At 41.0% G+C, this 19,808-nt stretch overlaps 1 protein-coding gene across 1 annotated transcript in view; it reads right to left on the bottom strand.

Moving 5' to 3' along the window:
• Window positions 1-17,692, bottom strand: part of nrip2 (nuclear receptor interacting protein 2) — a 43,257-nt gene extending 25,565 nt beyond the window's left edge. Inside the window, exon 1 of the mRNA XM_086269292.1 lies at window positions 16,899-17,692. Within this exon, the coding sequence (XP_086125418.1) occupies window positions 16,899-17,054 (156 nt within the window). The 5' untranslated portion in view covers window positions 17,055-17,692. The remainder of the gene's footprint in view (window positions 1-16,898) is intronic.
• Between the last annotated feature and the right edge of the window lie 2,116 nt (window positions 17,693-19,808).

Below are 19,808 nucleotides of genomic sequence, written 5' to 3'. Positions count from 1 at the left end.
ACAATGGTACTGATCAGTCCAAGCAAGTACCAATTCTCCAGAGAGGATTGGTCAAACGTGAGCGAAAGTTATGCCAGAAGTTTGTTGATGGATACCAAAAGTGTCTACTCAGTGTGCAACTCGCTAAAGGACATTTATCCAAATATTAGTGGAGATGTGAATTAGATCAAATCCATCCATCTTCCTCCGCTTATCCGGGGCTGGGTCATGGGGGCAGCAGCCTAAGCAGAGAAGCCATGACCTCTCTCTCCCTGTATTCCCCTGGACAAGCTGGAGAATATAATCTCTCCAGCATGTCCTGGGTCTGCCTCCCATTACGGCTAAACTCCTCATCCTATCTCTAAGGGAGAGGCCAGCCACCCTTCGGAGGGAGCTCATTTCTGCCGCTTGTATCCGCAATCTCGTTCTTTCGGTCATTACAAACAGCTCATGGCTATAGGTGAGGATAGGGATGTAGATCAACTGGTAAACTGAAAGCTTCGCTTTTTCACTCAGCTCTCTCTTCACCACTGCACGTACAGCGTACAGCGTCCACATCACTGCAGCCGCAGCACCAATCCGTCTGTCTGTTTCCCCTCCCTTCTCCCGTCACTTGTGAAAAAGACCCCGAGATACTCAATCCCCCCTTAATTGGGGCAGAAACTCGTCCCTGACCTGGAGTCGGCACTCTACCCTTTTTCCGACTGAGGACCATGGCCTCAGATTTGGAGGTGCTGATTCTCAGTCCCACCGCTTCACACTCGGCTGCGAACCGTTCCAAGGCAAGCTGGAGGCCATCACCCGATCAAGCCAGCAGAACCACATCATCCGCAAAAAGCAGAGATGATATCCTGAGACCACCCAGGTGAAAGCCTTCTGCCACTCGGCTACGCCTAGAAATTCTGTCGGTAAAAGTTATGAATTGAATCGTGACAAAGGGGAGCCCTGGCAGAGCCCATCACCCACCGGGAACAAGTCCAGCTTATTGCCAGCTATGCAGACTAAGCCACTGATGAGTGGTTGTAACTTCTGACCACAGATTTATGAAAAACACAAAGAGTCATAAAACACTTTCCTTTGGGGTTGTTAATGATCCTACTCAGTCACTTGAGGTTTACATTTAAACCTGCCATCATCTCAGCCAATATTAAAGGTTTATAATGTTGTACTTTTCTGTCTTATTGTCTAAAAACAAGATTTTTTTGTTTTTCACATGCAGCCAGAGGAATAACCAGGAGTGTTTTCGCAGCGTGGGCACAATTCAAGCCAAAACTGGTCAACTGTCCCGCAGGCATCATGTTCATTTGTGCTCATTCATACGTGGCCTGTTGCTGATTTTGCTGATGTGGGTCCTGCAGTGACCCCTGAACACTAACCCGTCCAAACTGGTCTCCCTCCAGTACGTCAGAAAGACAACTGTTCATGTTTGACTTTAGACCTCGACTCTCTGTTTTTCTCAGTTTCTCTTCCTTTGAGTTTCTCCCTCTGTGAGTCAGATTAGAGGCTGAATGCCATGTGGACTAATTATCTCTGCAAACAGGCTCGCCTCGCCCTCATCCAGCCAGTCACGTGACCTCACTAATGCCCTCTCCCTCACTCTGATGGACGTCTCCAGCTGCTGACTTCCTGTCGCAGCGACCGGGAGGCTCCAGCAGCTTCACATCTGCTGCCCACCCACCCACCTCTACGCTTTCGCCTGTTTTACACTACTCTCCTTCTCTTCATTAAGTCCAATAAACCTAGTGGAGTCGCAGAAAAACCTCAGTGATTGAATGAAGTACAGATGTGGCGACTAATGGCGCTGCTGAGGGTCTATTTGATGATTTGATCTCATTTAGGAAGACACAATTGATCCACTGATCAGGATTAATGATGTAGCCGTGATTTAAACGGAGCTTTTCACAAAATGGACTTTTTAGAATTGTGGTTATTTGCTTTCTTGTAGAGTATTTCTGACTCATTTCCAGACCTGTGTCGGATATTTTATTGACCAAAAGTTGTTGTATTTCTTTGCCAGCTTTCTTTGCTCCCAGATTTTTTTTCTGCCCTCCGGCAGCTTGTTTCAGAAAAAAAAAAATTTTATGCCCTCCCACTCTGACTGGCTGCAGGTGTGGCAGTTAATGGCTGCAGCTGGAGACGTCAAACCGTGTCCAATGCTGAGTGAAGAGCCGAAGAACATGCTGCTGCACAGCAGAGACTCCAGCAGGATGGTTCAGGATGCTAATTTTGTGTCTAAGCTCACAAAATAAAAGCCTGAGTGAAGTGTGTGCTGAGGCTAAGCGCCACAGGCTAATAACACAGGGAAAATAATGAATTCAGCTACTCCTGATGTGAATTTTCCACTGCAGCTGGTAACGGTGTAGTTTTAATCCCAGCTTAATTGCTTTGTCACTGTAGCAAAAGCAAACAAAAGAAATTCATGTCTGTTTTTTTTAATAGAACAATGATTAACTGACAGTGTGTTTGGCTGTGATCACACAGCAGTTGCCTTCCAGAGTTCAGACGTGCTTTTTAGTTTTCTATCTTTATTTATGTGTTAAGTATATTGTGTAGGCATTTCTTGACTGGTTTCTTTTAAAATATAGTTTCTGTTAGTGTCTATAGATCATTTATATCTGATTCTTTGTATTTTGGTTAATGTTACTGCAGCCTCCACTAGTATTCTTGTACACATTTGCTGTGTAGGTCTGCTGTCTGTGCTGAGCTACTTCGTGTTTTACTTCTCATTAGCTTGTCTCCCTTGTATATTGTCTTGCTTTACTTACTGTATGTCATTTACCTTAATTATGTTCAGCTGTGTTTAGGTTCCCTCCTGTTTCCGCTTCCCTCGTTATCTCATGTGTATTTATAGTTTGCCTGGTTTCCTGCCTCATTAACTCTTACTATATTCCACATGGTTTCTCCAGTGTCTTTTGATTTTTTGGAGATTATATGCCACAATAAAGGCTTGTTTCTTTTGTTTTAAACTGCTAGCTTGTCTCTGCAGTCTGCATTTGTCCCCAGTCTTCCTGCACTTTATGACACATTCAGGTACCATGCACAACATTCATTTAAGAACCATAACATGACATGTAGATGAATGAATGTTCAAATAACAGTTATTCAGCTGTACAACAATTGCTGTCCTGCTTTGTCTGTCGTCTTCACATGAAAGCTAAAGTACATACAGTGGCTTCAGAAAGTATTCAGACTCCTCACTTTTTTTAAACTGTAGGTTTTATGTTTTTAGTAAAAGTTTCTTGAAATTCTGTCATCATGGGAACTAATGAGAAAAAAAGAAGAATTTAAAAACGATGTAGCTAAATCGCAGTCAAAAGTTGTATACCTTTGAAAAAGTGATTTGATACCGAAATCCTAAAAAAATTTGATACTGAAAAAGTAAAAAATGTTTTTTTAAAAGCCCAAATGAATTATTTTGACCACATTTTTTTTATGTAAATCTTTTTTCTTGTTTTTTTACAGTTTCAGTTTGGGGCTGTTGTTCATTCCTAGAAAACAACCAACTGAACATACAGAACTGGGCTCTGGGTGCCATGTTTAACTCTTTTGGGCATTTTATAGGCATAAATAACCAGTGAATTAACTAGTCATAAAGAAATGTCCTAAACATTTTTGTTTTTTTCTTCCAGTTGTAAAGATCACAAACACCAAAACAAAAGTTGGATCAGGAGGTCTCGTTTCTCACACTGTGCCAACATCTCTGTCCCTTTCTCTTGCTTCCTCTGCTCTGCTGTGTGGGTTGTTGTGTCGTTTTTGTTTTTGTCTGGTATTTTTAGCCCCTCTATGGCATCGAGGGAGCAGCTGAGGGAGTGTTACCGCCCATCCAAAGCTCTGGATGACAGAGAAAGAAGTGTTCACGCTAACCCCTCTCCAGCCCACCTAATTGTCCTGGAGCTAATAATAAAGCACTAACCGATGTGGCAGACAAACTCTCCAGAGATCCGGGAGATCTGTGACCTTGTCATTGTTGCTCTGAAGTGCTGCTTCACCCTCTAGGGAATACAAACAATTCAGTTCAGGGAGTGGATATGAATGAAAATTAAAACCTGATGGAGGATGAGGTGTGCACATCCCTACCCTGATGTTTTCCTGTCTTTAAAGGCAAAGTTTACTCAGTGCCATTTTATACATCAAGATTGTTTTGGAGTCAGCTGCCCAGTTTTGGAGATACCTAGAGATAATAAAATGGAACCACTTGCCATTTGCCTGGCATAAACTCAGTGTACATCTCACTTTCCCAAAAATCAGTTGCTCCAGTAAAATCCACAAATAAAATGTAATTCTTCCAAACTACATTTGACATCAAAGAATGCCTCCATCTCCCAATAATGAGACACATTCTTGTGACAGCAGGACGGAATGCAAACTTTCATGGCATCCCTTCTTAGCTGCTCAGCTTGCAGGCTTTCAGCTTCAGCGCCAGGGTTTTAATCAAATAGACAAATGCTGTTTGTTCACTTGAGATGTTCTGCCAGTTCTTTACTGCAATTTCCTTTCAGCTGCTACATGTTTGTGGGTCTCTCTGCCCTCAGTTTTGTTTCCAGTAACTGAAAAGCTGCTGTTGGATTAAGATGAGTTGACGCACTTGGCCACTGAAGAACTCTTGGGTTGCTTTTGCGCTGTGCTTTGGGTCATTATCTATTTGCACTGTGAACCATCATCTGATCAGTTTTCCAATATTTGGCTGAGTCTGAGCAGAGATCTTGCTTTGTCTATCAGTAATCACATCATCAAAAAAACAATAATGACACAGTTCCACTGGTAGCCATATATGCCCATGCCGTAATACTGTTTCTACCATGTTTGACAGATGATGTGATTTACTTGGGATCATGGGCTGTTTCACTTGTTTTCTGGTATAAGTTAATCTTGGTCTCATGTGTCCAAAGAATGTTTTTAAGACCTGTGCAGGCTCTTTAGATGTTTTCTGGCAAAGTCTAATTTGGCCTTCTTGTTCTTAAGTGTAAACAGGGGTTTGCACCTTGCTGTAAACATCCGTATTTACATTCATGAAGACATCTCTTGTAAACTGTGGCAATGCTACACCTTCCTATTCGGGAGTTTTCATGACTTGGTTAGATGTTGTAAAATTGTTTTATTAACCATGGAAATAATACCATGGTTAGTGCATTCATTCTTTTTTAATAATGTACCAGATTGCTGATTTGCCCACTGCATTGTGGTGGAGTACAGAAGCAAAACTACAGAAACTGTAATTTACAGACCTAACTGTATGTCCATATGACTGCATTACTGTAGCAGTAGTCTGATCTGATGCACCTCACAAATACAACCACGGTATCTATATAACAGAGAAAACTAAATTTTGCACTAATGCAAAATATTTTTAAACAACAGTAGCTAAAAAGCAGAGGTGGGACCAAGTCATTGTTTTGCAAGTCTCAAGTAAGTCTCAAGTCTTCTTTATCCTCAAGTCTCAAGTCAAGTCTCAAGTAATGTCAGGCAAGTCAGAGTCGAGTCTCAAGTCACTGGTGTAAAAGTCCAAGTAAAGTCACAAGTCAGAAATTTTGAATTTCAAGTCCTTTCGAGTCTTTAAAAAAAAACGAAAAAAGAATGTTGCAGTTATGCTAAATGTAAATATTAGACCATGTAATTTTTAAATCTGTGTTTTTCTCAACACATGACAAAATAGTGAACTTAGAAAATATACACAAATTGTGAAATTGCACCTCTTTAAAATGCAGCTCAATTAAACCTAGCTCCAAGAATAATTTTCACCGACAGTTCTGAGATAAGCTGCATGTTATTCTTGGATGCGCTTGTAGGCCTGGCTTTAAAATCGCATGACAAAAATATCATACATATTAAAAAAAACTGCATCACCAACGTAGCCTGGACAACATTTGCTAGTTAGATGAAGTCAGCTATCTCATCGTAGCATATTTATATGCATATTTATAATCATACGGTTCTTGGAGTGAGTGCATACACTCATGAAGTTTAGTAACTTCAGGTCACTGCAACAAGCCCAGGTACAGTTTACCGACGGATGGGTACAGGACCTTGAAATGCACCGTGGAGAACGAAAGACCATCGTACGTATCATAAGTTTACCAGTCTCACAAATTGTTGTCATAAATACACATTCCTTAACCGTTTATTAATAGGACCTTTGAGCTCAACGGTAATTAATTAGTAGTGGAAATAATTTCTGGTACGCGTTACAGAAATGTAGCAGTGACAATAATACTGTATGCTGTAATCGTACTGGGCAATTAGTGATACAAAACAACTGTTTTATCCTGTGAATAAAAGTATGTTTTTGTCAATGTACCATAATAACAGAAGCGAAACACAATATTGTGTCAGGACAATTCACTATTTATGCACAATAAACAAAGGAGCATAGCGCGACAATTTCTGTTCAGCGTCAGACTTGCTTGTAACCTATATCACCAATTATGTTATGAAAATGACGCATTAACTACAACAGCAGACTGACCTTTGTGGAAATGCTTGGAGCAGACTAACATGTGAGCTGGAGTGTTCTGGGACGTTATATTTGATCTTTGAATGGCTGCGATCCAGGCCATCCGTCGCCTCTTTGTTACTTCGGAAACATGGCTCGAACAATTTCTCTTCAACGACGTAATCCGATAACAACCGATTTCTTTACCCGTCGGCTTCCCGTGGCTGTCATGTGACCGGCTATTGCAGTTAATAATACAACAGCTTCTTGCCATTTTTTGTGTTTCTTTTTATCGCTGTATAACTGATTTCAATTAAAAGCCTGCGTGCGCTAGTACCTCTTGCCACGAGTTCCCAGAATCCTTTGTGGTTCTACCCCAGAATGACATCACATTTTCAATCTCTATATGCATGTTACATTTTATATTTGGGGTGAAATATCAAGTCTTTTCAAGTAAACCGGTTCAAGTCCAATTCAAGTCCCAGGTCATTGGTGTAAAAGTCTAAGTCAAGTCACAAGTCTTACAACATTTTTTCAAGTCAAGTCTAAAGTCATAAAATTAATGACTCGAGTCTGACTCGAGTCCAAGTCATGTGACTCGAGTCCACACCTCTGCTAAAAAGTAATGGACAGAGGGCACTACAGGCAAAAGTAAAGATATTTTTATTTTCAGGATGAACTGTACCTTTAAATAGATGATCGGGGTTTATTGGTTTAAATTGGACACAGTGCTTAGTTTTATTTAAAGTAAAGCTCACTTTTCCACCCTCTATAAGCTCCTTCTGTGCCACCGTTTTACATCCAAGTCCAGTTCTGTAGCTTTTGATCATCCTCAGATGTACCTGGAGACTCCAGATCTCTTGATTAGACAGGCCTACAAACACACACACACACACACTCAGGCTTCTGACTCACTCGTCTGTAAGAGATCAAACCGACAGCTAAGCTGCAGGGTGAGGAATGAGCAAACTGTGCAGCAAAAGTAACACCAATAGGAGATTTCATTTCAAAGCTTAAGTAGTGCAATACTTTAGGAGAAACGTTTTTTCAAAACTGTGAAATTTGTTCAAAATAGCTGATTTTATAATGTGGAAGTCCTTGATATTATGTACACAACAATCAGGTGTTTTGCATTCAATAAGATGCCACAAATTATTTGTGCCACTCCAAAAATTTCTGTCCACTATAAAGGAGAACATCACAGCCTGATACCTGCAGGTCTGACAGCAGCAGGTGTATCACTCCTGTTTTCTACCTGGAGACAGCAGTCCCCTCATTGTTCTGACACACAACACAAATCTATCCACAACACTACACACTAACTACACAAGACAACACATTAACTACACTCCAAACACGCTAAACGTCACAAATCTCTCACATCTCACTCTCTCTCTCTTTTTCTCCTCTCTCTCTCTCTCTCGCCGTCACTCCAAAAACTTCCCCCTCTTCCTAAACAACCAAATGTCATGTCGCCATATCATTTTTTGATTGGTTGACGTGGTGCATTTTTCCACCAACACGAAAGGGCAGTTTTTTGTTTTGTTTTTTTATTTTTTGGTCATAAGCAGAGAGTGCTTGCTAGCGCTGTCCTTAGACAGTAAACGTGAGGAAACTATTGAGGAAAAACAACGTGTATATATTGTTTATCATGACTCTGGTTTTTGCGTGTCCTATCAACACAATTTGAAAACTGATATAGATATCACCTTGTTGCTTTGTAATCTTAAAGTGGTCGTGTGCCCCTTAGCTCCAGGTGTTGTGCCAAAAAGTGATCGTTGGGCAGAAAGTGATTGCCGTCCGCGGGAGCGCGCGCAGCTGCTTAAAGTTGTAGCGCCCAGATTACTTACAGCTACTTCCCTGCAACTGATATAAAACGCGGTAAGCTGAAGACAGCTTCAACCATCTATTTATTGAAGAATAGTAACGCGACCGCACCGCATTTTCTTGTTAGTAACAGTAACGGCGTTGTAACGATTAAAATAGTAATTAGTTAGATTACTCGTTACTGAAAAAAGTAACGCCGTTAGTAACACCGTTACTGCTTCCAGCAGCATCACACACCATGTCACAAAGCTCAAATCATCTCAAACTGAATTTTGGAACATGACAGTGAGCTCACTGTACTCAAATGAACTCCATAATCACTAGATCACATTCTAATAGAGCTCCATTGAACGGGAGATTCACCTCACGCATGTTTCTTGCACCTTGTTCAACTTCTAACCCTAACCTAAATCTGTGTGTGTGTGATTTTTGGCTTTTGAAAATTGTTCTTCTAAAAAAAACATCCTTCTGTCTAACTCTCATTAAAATATTTACAAATCTTATTTCCCATTGTCCAAACTACACTGGGTGTGGTTTATGCTTATGGGTTACCCCTGATTTTTAGGACTAGACTTAGACCTGGTGCTAATCCCATGATGGTTTAGACCTCACAGAGTCTTCTACATTTGTCATGTCTCTCAGGCTGCAGCAGCTTTGGTGAGCACGTGTTGAGTGTGTACAGTGGAAAGCATCGCGGTTACACAGTGGTTACACAATAACTCGCTCTATGCTGAGCTCAGGTGTTGATGTTTCCAGCCCAACACAAACACTCATCCTCTCCTGTTTACTCTTCTTACATTGTCATATGCCTGCTCAGAGGTTTGTATTGTGTTGCATAAAACGGCCCCACTAAACTGCGCCTCCTCCCTGACTCCACCTCCAGCTGTCTCTTTCCTTCCCCTCCGCCGCTCTTGTGTTCGAGAGGTGGATTTTGCCCTTTTCAAGCTCAATTCTCCCCTGACTCCACAGCCAAACATGGCTGGAGTAATGCTGCTGCTGCTGCTGCTGCTGCTGAAAGTGAAATGACCTCAGGCAAAAGAGCAGCAAAACAAATTCACTCTTACATAACGGGCTCTGCTGTGCTGCTGAATTACTCACTGCACAGGACAGGCCAGCAAGTTCAAATTAACTGGAAGGAGACGATGCTACAGCAAAAAATAAATAAATAAAAGCGAGCTTGTGAACATTTTTTTTATTGATTTTAAGTATGAGGATTGTGTAGCATCATATTTTTTCATTATCATAATTAACCGTCAAATGGCCAAGTTATGACCTCAAGATTAAATAGCTTGCGCAACAACCTTGAAGTAACTGTTTTCTGTATGTATCAGTCTCTCACATTGTTATGTGGGAGTTTTGGTCCACAGTTCTTTACAGTTTTTTGCATTCATGGGCTCATTGCAACACTTCAATTCTTTCATTTTTCAGCCTTTTTGCATATTGGCTGCTGTGTTTGACATCATTGTCCTGTTGCATGACCTACTTTCAGCCAAGCTTTAGCTGTCTCTAAACATCCTACTCTAGTATACTTTGGTATACAGAGCAGTTTATGGTGCCCACGTGCTGTGGCTGCAGAACAAGCCCAAATCATCACCCCTCTACCCCCGTGCTACACTCTTTGTATGTTGTGTTTCTGCTGAAATGGAGATGTACATTATGGCCAAATGTCTGATCATCTGTTCAAAGTCTTTTGGTTTGTTCAGATGCATTTTTGCAGACATAACCCATGCTACCATGTTTTTTTCCTTGAAACCTTTCCAAACAATTCATACTACTGTGAATGTGAACTCATGAATTTGAACATTTAACATGCTGAGGCCTGTAAAGTCTGAAATGTAGCTCTTGGGTTTTTTTGCAGTTTCTCTGGCCATTGCAATGTTTGACCTTCAAGTGGATTTGTGGGTCAGACCATGAAACTGTGCACTTGTTGGCTAAAGACTTGTGATTGACAAGTCTATAGCCAGCGAGCATGTTTCCTACCAGAATTTTAGATTTCCAAAGATTTAAAATCGAATGACTGAACCCATAAACTCTTCAAGAAAGTGTTTACAGAGGCCAAATCATAACGTTGTTTTCCCACAGAAGTGTAAAGGACCAAAAGTCTGGGATGAAATAATGACACAAACCCGACCCATTTTATAATCCTGCACTCCTAAAGTTCCGATGTAATAAATTTCCTGTTTGTTAAAGTCTCAGCTGTTCTGTTTTTTGCTATATGCACACGCAAACTCACCACTCAGCCTGAAATTTCATGAGGCTAAAACTTCCTCCTCATAGTCAAAAGCTTATTAGAGGTCTACACGGGTTATATCTTTAACCAACGTTGTCCTATTTTTGGAGCTCAGTTTCAGACACAGGGTGAAAGGACATCATGGAGCAAAGTACAGTATAAATATCTGTGTGTTTTAAGACAGAGTTATTCAAACAGACCCCCCAAAAAGAAAAGGATGGATCTGTAAAGGGGCATCTGCCTCCTAAATCTTCCCTTTAAACTTTGTAAACGCAGTTGTGCAGCTGTTTATTTTCACCCTATAGACCACAGCTCACTGTGTTTTATCATGTAGGATTTATGCATCATCTGTCTGGTAATACTCACAAATCACCAGGAAATGCAACGGTTTCTGTCAGATAATGCAGCACAGACTCAGTGCTGATTGTGTTGTGTCCTTAAAATTATGTAGTTTGTTGGTATACTTTCATGATATTTCTGTATCTTAAGTGTTTCTGCAAAAAATACTTTTTAAATTACACCTGTGCATCCAGGATGCTTAGATTTAGCTTGAAACAGAAGCATGGACGATGAAAACCACCCTGCTTATGATGACGGCATTGTAATTTGCTGTTAAGTGTTAGAAAGCTAACAGTTCATCTTAATTGACATTTACATCTACATTAGCTTCCATCACACATCCCGTAAATATGCTGTAATGTGAGATGACCTATTTGGCTGCAGCTTCAAATTCATCCCACAGATATGAGATTGGTATCCACCCACTCGTCTAATGATAAGACACAAAACAACGAGCAGAAATATCCTGAAATTTCATCTCATGAGTAGCTTAAGCATTGCATAATATAGCAGAACCAAGAAAAGCAGGAGGATACGACCAGTGTCGCTCTGTCCAAAATTTTAAAAAAGGACCCCTGAAGGTCAAAAACAAATGTCTAAGAGTCAAAATAGCTTTACAACTCTCAGTGTAGGGAACAGAAGAGGCCACAAGACAATACAGTAGCAAAACGTACTGCATATTTATTGTTATATTTATACGTGAAATGTGAAGATGTTGGAATAAGTTATGAAATAAATAATAGATTGTTAACTGGTTACTATATATACAGTAAGTACATGAAAACTTGACAGTGTATAGTGTATAGACAAGTACAATGTTTCTATAACGATGTACAACAAAATCAAAACAGTGTATGCGGCGCAAAAAGCTAAATAAATAAAAGACAGCTAAGCTGTGGAATCTTGTTTCAATTTTTTCTGGGTAGAACTAATCAAACTTTCAAGTTATTGTTTCAGACATTTGAGTTTGCAGAACTTTTAAGAACTTGGAACTTGAAATTTTGACTCATGGATGGCAAAAAGGTGTTTTTTAGTGACAGAAACAAACATCCTTTTCTTGATGTAGCGCTGTGGGGTTTATGTTAAGAAATAGCTCCCATATGAAATCTCAAACAAAATAACTGTTTTTCAGATTTCAGTAATTTCAATGATTTCTATCAATCTTCTGACCTAAAAATGTTAATAAAAGCATTTCCACACTGTCATAATATTAATTTAAACAACAGGAACATGGTTAGGGCTACAGGTAATGGCTGTTTTCATATTTCTCTGGGAATTGACTTGTTAGTTTACAAAATGTCTGCAAAAGCTGACACCTTCAAATTATACAAAATAAAAAAATAATTGTGAAAATGAGTAGAAACAGGATTTTTTCATAAATGTTCTGGTATTATCAAAACTATTCTCACTTCATGTTTAAGTCTAAATTTCTAAATGAACGGCACTGTGGCCTTTAGAAATTTTTTTTATTTTTTTATTAGAATTTTCCAGAGAAGGAACAACATATATGTTAATTTATTGTTACAATTATCCTTAAATTAGGTTAAAAATACCAGGATAAAAAGTCTGGAAAATAGAAAAGGCAGACAGCTTTGCAGACAAACAAGCAGATCTGACAGCTGAACCCACATGACCTCATCTTTTTGTCCTCAGAAACACATCATGCCTTCCTTTTAATTTATTTATAGTGCGTTCATTCGGAGCCTGAGTGAGTACACGGCCGACTGCGGGGAGGATGTACAGGCACGGTGGAGGACTGCTGGCAATTTCAGCTCCCTCCTCAGTTTTCCTGGAGCTACTCTCACATCAGAAATCACTTAGATGTCATGCTAATTGCAGCGTGGCCCCCCCTGGCCATGTCTGTGCTACAGATTGCATTTCGGATAAGTGTTGAGATGAGCTTGGTTCTGTCTTTAAGGAGAAGATAATTGGTATTGTGATAAGAGTGTTTTCAGGCCCCTGCAGATGTGGAATCGCAGGCTGCAAATGGATAACTTGCTCATTAAATTCTAATAGTGTTTTATTGAGTTTTTGTTTTTCTGATTTTATCTTTTATAATGTTCAGATGCATGCTTGTAATGGACTCTTTTCAGCTGCCAAAGAGGCTCTGGAACAATGAGCCTAGAAGCTCAGTGAAGCGCAGCGAGGCTTTGACCTGAATGCTAATGTCAGCATGTTCACAATGACAAAGTTAATATGTCAATGTTTGCTGTGTTCATCATCCTAGTTTACATCACAAATACTTGGTGATGTGGAGGGAAAAAAATCATGCTCTTTAGTTAATATTTAATCTATATGATGAAGACAGCATTTATGAGGAACTCAGGATCTGGCTTTTTATAAGCAGATGAATTACTGTGGCCAAAGTGGGCACATGAATGTGAAAAACAGCTCACACAGCGACGGACCCCAATTTTGCCATTTTTGTTACAAAAACAAAACAGTAACATTTCGAGTGGGTCATCTAATAATCAGAAGGTTGGTGGTTCGAACCATCAGTCCACTATCTTTGATGTGCAGAGTGTGCGTGAATGTTAGGCCAAGTGTTACGCAGAGAAACAAGCACCTGTGTGAATGAGCCGAACCAGAAACCCAGTTAAATCTACACGTGTACGGAAAAGCTTGTCACTGCTATAGTTTCAAAGGAATCATAGCTGATGTTGGATTAAAAATATTGAACTATTGCAGCATGACATTTGTGTTTACATCACTGTGACAGGGCGTGGTTTGCGGTGCTGCTGCAGGTGCGATTGACCCACCTGAGCGGCATCTGCAATCACGCCTCGCTGGCTTAAAAGTTTAGAGTTTTTGGCGAATGTGGTTGTTGTTATGTTGAGCTGGCAGCGGGAGAGCTGCAGCTCTGTGTGTGTGTGTGTGTGTGTGTGTGTGTGTGTGTGTGTGTGTGTGTACGGCAACCGGTAAAATAAAGATGATCAAAATGCCACTGAGTCTGCCGTGTATGTTTACAATCACTATCAGAGAAATATACACTTCTCTTTGTTATATTTGTTACTGCTATGAAGAAGTCATCTTTGATCTGACTATTGATCGTGGCTCAAGAGTTGGGAGTTCGCCTTGTAATCGGAAGGTTGCCGGTTCGAGCCCCGGCTTGGACAGTCTTGGTCGTTGTGTCCTTGGGCAAGACACTTCACCCATTGCCTACTGGTGGTGGTCAGAGGGCCTGGTGGCGCCAGTGTCCGGCAGCCTCGCCTCTGTCAGTGCGCCCCAGGGTGGCTGTGGCTACATTGTAGCTTGCCATCACCAGTGTGTGAATGGGTGGATGACAGGTTGTGTAAAGCGCTTTGGGGTCCTTAGGGACTAGAAAAGCGCTATATAAATACAGGCCATTTACCATTTAAACTTGAGTTCCTCTATGACCGCTCTCTTCACTTCTTTTTGGACTATGTTGACCACCTGGCAACCTCTAGTTGCTAGGGAAAATCTGAATTTCCTGACCATTAAGTGAGTGGTTGCTGGCTGGCTGATACACGGTGCCACACTGAAAACCACCTTGTGATTACTTTGGTCACTAAAAGATTTCCGCAATCATCTGTTGTTTGCATGGGAGACGGCTGCGTTTCTGGTTTGCATCAAACCTTTTCAGGTTTTACTACCTCATGGTGGCTACTAGTTAGCAAGTGTTTGCATGCTCATCTTCACGTCTTCTATGCAGACTACAGGGAACTTTTTAGGAACCAAAGCAATCACAAGGAGGTTTTTGGTGCAGCATGCTCTTTGTGACCAATTTCACCCAGCAAACACTCATTGATTGGTTAGAGAAAACTATTTAATTACTATATCATTTTTTTATGCTTTTTCTTAGCAATTGGAAGTTGTTGTGAAGTTGCCAACCAGTCTCTGAACTTGTGTGGCTGAGGCCTAGGCAGCAGTCGTGCAGGATATATGATAAGGACAGGAAGAAGACCTTTTTATACATCTGTAGATAAAAGAGGAGTTTCATTACAGAAGTCTACATAGAAGTGCTTTAAGCTTGCTTTCTATTTTAAATATAGCTGTAGTTGCAAAAATATCTTATGTTCATATAGACATCTGCTGGTGAACACTTGATTAGTTTATGGGCTCAGTCACTCATTTTTTGGATCATAATGAATAATATATTTAGTCCACTTTGTAAATTTTGGTTATTCTAAATTTAAGAAATGAGAATTATCCATTCATTGTCACATCTGCCACTCATTACCACATCTGGAAAAAAAAACTTTATCTTGAGGCTTTAAAATGGGACCTTATAGACCACCACAGTATCTACAAACAGAGGTGATGATGCACACAGATTAGTCATCTGAGATCATACTATTAGTCATATGGTACTGACACAGAATAAAATAAGTTGGAAACATGTCCAGCTGTCTTTAAGAGAGTTTTAGACCATCTGGGTGATTATATTTTGTAAAATCTAAAACATCTTGGATGGCTTTTTTCGCTTTTGAAGGCCTGGTTGGAGGGTTAAAGGTGGAATTGGTTCTAGGTTAGAGTTTGGGACTTAAATGTGTGGTTAAGAAGATTGGGAATGCATTGATGTAAATAAATATCCTCAAAAAGCCAAATTAACAAGACTCTGTCTGTATGTGTGCAGCACGCTCTACAAACAGAGTGGAGCAGGCAGCAGCCAGTGTAACAAAGAGCAATGTTTAGCCAAAATATGAGCACCGTTTATGCAAATTAACTCAAACTTAACTATGCACTTACTCTAGTCCTTAGCTAAATATCCGCCAGGTTTGAAGCGAATCGGATCAACAGTTTTTGAGCTAGCTGAAGAAAAGCTAAATGTTAGTTAATAAATAAAATCACAGCATGCGTCCTTCCAGTATTTGTTATTGTAATTCATTGAAATGATGTGTATTTCTCAGACACTGGGTGAAGAAAGAAAGAAGGTCAGTGGAAACACATCTGCATCACTGGATTGTAATGAAGCAGCTCAGTGGAGACAGAGGAGAAGGGGGGAGGAATGTTTTTCTAGCAGCAAATGTTGGTATTAAAATCTGGCAGACGTAAATGCATCGCAGCGTGATATACGCAGATCACAGAGCGCTGCCAGAGCTGCTTTCCTGTGCCAGCGTGACTGTGCTCAGGTTCTCAGAGAGCTCTGGGGAACCTGCGAAGCTGCCACCATCAAACCAGAACTGTGTCAGAGGAGAGCTTGAGTAATAAATTGCTGAGATTATTACAGGGAGTTCCTCCAGAGTGTACATAACAACTTCAGTTTAGTGAGGTTTCTGGGGGAAGAGGAAGTGAGCAGGTCAGACTTGCCCCACTTTACTTGCAAGGCTGTCTTTCATCCTGTATGTCAACTCTTAAAGTGTGTGTCTGTTTCCAAGTGTGCACTAACTTCAGTCTCTATTTGAGAGGCCTGCTCGGTGAACTGTAAACTCCTTTGACAAGACGTTCCCCTCTCTGTATGCAGAGTGCACGACTGTGAATGTTTTATGAATCTTTATTTTAGAGGTTACACTTAATGGCCATGCAGTAACAAGAGGATTTGCAGCTTTTCTTCATTTTATATTGTTATAAAGTGGTTTTGAGAGAGTCTCTCACCCCCAACCATGATGGAGCGTTCCACCGTTTCCCATCAGGGAACCAGACCAGGGGGGTAGTTTAAGCCAATTTTTTGCTTGCTGTCCAATTTTTTTGTGCAAAGCAAGGAATAGCCTGGCAACCTTCAAACGATTTCTTTATTTCACCAGCTCTATCTACAACATCCTTAAACTTCCACTGACTCTTTCAGCTCTTAGGTGTCTCAGCACACCCTTCTACACCATATAGTGTTGTTGGTACAGCCATCGTAGGCCTGTAGGTTTGTTTCCAGCCAATGAAATGCCATCAAATTACACAACAATCATTGACCATAATCGACAAGGAAAACTGTATTCAAGTCGAACACAGAACACAAATAACATAATCACATTACATCACAAAATCCCAACTGTTGCAGCTCAGTCAAAGTGTGGGTTAGGTCATCAGCAGGTTATGGCAAATTAATCTGCTCACTGCAGACCTTTGACAGCTGCCAAGCACCTGCATGCACATCACCACCTCTCCAATTGAGTTTAGACACTCATGCAGCTCACTCACCAAGTCTTTAGATGTGCCCAGTCTCTTCAGACCATCCAGGGGCAGGAGGTCAGCAGAGTCCTTGTGTGTGAACTGCGTGGCCTGCTTCAGACGCCTCTGCTGGTGCAGGATGGCTTTATCCCGGATTGCTATCTCTCCTTTTTTCGCCTCGCTCATTGTCTCAGGCTATTAAAACCAGTTCTTTCTGATGCTGTGCACGGGAGCACGGAGACTGTAACCTCACAGCGGCAGCAGAAGAGGAGAAACCCCTCCAAAGAACATAAAGCTCTTGTCCTCTTTAAGGTCCTCAGCAGCAAAATAAACCTCTAAACGTTGCTTCTGTTGCTCTCTCTGAAATGCTGCTGTATAGTCCTGAGCATGTATTTCTCCCAGGAGCTATTGTCCTGCTCCTCTCATGTGCATCTTTCCTCACAGCGTCAAGATCTGCTGAGTCTCTCACAGAGGCTGCGAGGCTGTGTGGAAGGTGTGACAGAGTCTGTGTAAGTGTTTCCTCCCCTCCCCTCAGAGCTGTCTGTCCTTGTATCGCTCTCTCTCTCTCACATATACATCTCTGCCTTCGGTAGTGCTTCTCTCTCTCTCTCCTCTCAGCCTTCCTCTTTCCCTCACCCCCAAACACTGAGCATATTTTCCCAGCTGACTCTTTGTACATCAGACCTCACTGCTCCCCTGCTAATCTGTAACCACATTCTTAACCATCACAGTAAGCATTTCTCTGCCTCGTCTAGTCTTTTAAACTGGCACAGCCACCCACACGCACAGTCTGTCACTCCTGTGTGTTGCTTCTGAGCCCGACACAGTTTGCAGCATCAGTCCCCCGCTGTGTAGGTGCAAGAGCTCGCTGTGGTCCGACCCCAAACAGGGGATCAATCTGCACCACCAATGGCAACAATTGATTTCCTTCCCGTCTGAATTAAAGAATCCATTTTCTCCTTTCCATCCATCCACACCACCAAAAGCTATAAATATGCCGTTCATCATGACCTCTACGCGATGACACATTTTTATACAGCAGTGGTGATTTGGCCTGGAGGTGTGGAGGGTTTCCTTGAAGTGTAGTATGGCTGCTCATTTATCAGTCACAGCGTTTAATGAGTGTATCCTTGCAGAGGGTGCGTGTTAATATATATATATATATATATATATATATATATATATATATATATATATATATAGACTGCTTTTTTAAAGTGTATAATTTTCATCTGGCAGAGGGAGTCCTTGTGAAGGTGAAGTGGAAAATACTGCCGAGGGATTTGATGTTTGTGTGCTGCCACCTGCTGGTTGAGTTTTTCTGCCCAACGTGCATCTTTTCTATCAGTAAAGAAAGGTTTTGAAACCCCTAAATCATAAAACACGTAAGCCCTTCCACGTTATCTCTGGGTCAATTACAATGGCAATGCAAGACAAGCGCTGAGGCACAACCAGCCATTATTGAAAAGAATCTGTTTTTTTTTCCTTTGTACTGTACATGTCCTGTGTTACAGTTGGACAACTTAGCGAAGAACCAATATTAATTTTGTATCTTAAGGCACAGCAGATGAACAGTAACTGAAAGTCATGTCCTTAAGCAAAATGAAAAAATAGATCAAAGACCTGACAATGAAATTAGAGTTGCATCTGACCCTTCAAGTGATTATCTACTGTTCACTGAAGCATCATCAGAAATGGCCTCGGTGGAAGGGTGGCTGCCGAGAGAAATGTCTGAGGTATAATTGGTTCAAATCATCATCAGTATGTACAGATGAGGTTAGGAGAGAGGTAACAATGAGTTTTTAGAGCCATCTGTAAAACATTAAGGCTCTGTCATGGTTTGGAGATGCATTTCAGCTGGTGGTGTTGGGGATCTTGTCAAGATTGATGGAATTACACAGAAAAGTACCCACAGTGTTTGCACCACCAAATAAAACCATCGGGAAAGGTTTTGAGTGGCGCTGGCTTCATTTTTCAGCATGACAATGATCTAAAGCACGCTGTCAATACATTTAAAGCATACCTGGAAAGAGAAACACACATTGGAGCACTATCAGTCTTATACTAGCCTCCCCAGAGCGCGGACCTCAACGTTATAAAGCAGTGTGGGATTACCTAAAGGCAGCCGACATAGGAAGAGTTTTGAATGTCTTTCAAGAAGCCAGGAGATTTATACTGAAAGGCTATTGAAATAATTTAAAAGTTGCCAAGAAAGTTCAGGCTGTGCTGAAGAATATACCAAATATTAACTTTCTAGTTTGTTAGAATTGTAGAAACACTGTTGAATTAATTGAAAAAGCCAAAATAGGTGACTTGTGATAGTAGACATACTAGTAAAGGTGAGCTAAAAATGATCTTTCTGTTGATTTGAGGTTTAATATTTCACAAATGGGTAAACAAATTAATATAAGATGGAAATAATATCACAGAAACCCTTAATTCATGGACCATGAATGAAGCCTCAAATTAGGAGCAAATGCACTTGCAGGCCAGGCATTTGTGCCAACTTTTCCTGGGAAGGAATGGAGCAGGGTGACCCTCAGAGGCAGGACTTTCTCCGGGGTCATGTTCCCGGAAAGTGGAAAAGATATTTTGGTAGGATGTCACATCATAGATTATCAGAGTTAAAAACAGTCAGTCCTTTCTGCTGGTTGAAAATAAGCTACTTTTGGCTGTTCCCTAGTCACAATGGGTCACCACAGCGGGTAGCTCAGCATGTCTGAATTTTATAGCCAGATGAAGGATTTATGTCTCTGGCTGAAATGGAACCAGTGTAATGAAACCAGTGAATGTGAAAACCACACTCTCCGTTATTTGTTTGTTTGTGTGTGTGTGTGTGTGTGTGTGTGTGTGTGTGTGTGTGTGTGTGTGTGTGTGTGTGTGTGTGTGTCTGATTAGTAGGATAGCATTTAGCAAAGAGAAGACACTGGAACAGACCCC

The sequence above is a fragment of the Aulonocara sp. 'chitande type north' Nkhata Bay genome, linkage group LG17, assembly GCF_057382095.1.
Source record: "Aulonocara sp. 'chitande type north' Nkhata Bay isolate Kocher_YH1m ecotype deep benthic linkage group LG17, A_spYH_male_GT1.1, whole genome shotgun sequence".
In the NCBI taxonomy this organism is placed as follows: domain Eukaryota; kingdom Metazoa; phylum Chordata; class Actinopteri; order Cichliformes; family Cichlidae; genus Aulonocara; species Aulonocara sp. 'chitande type north' Nkhata Bay.
Note: the sequence above shows the minus strand (reverse complement) of the source record. Positions and strands in the feature narration are given on the sequence as shown.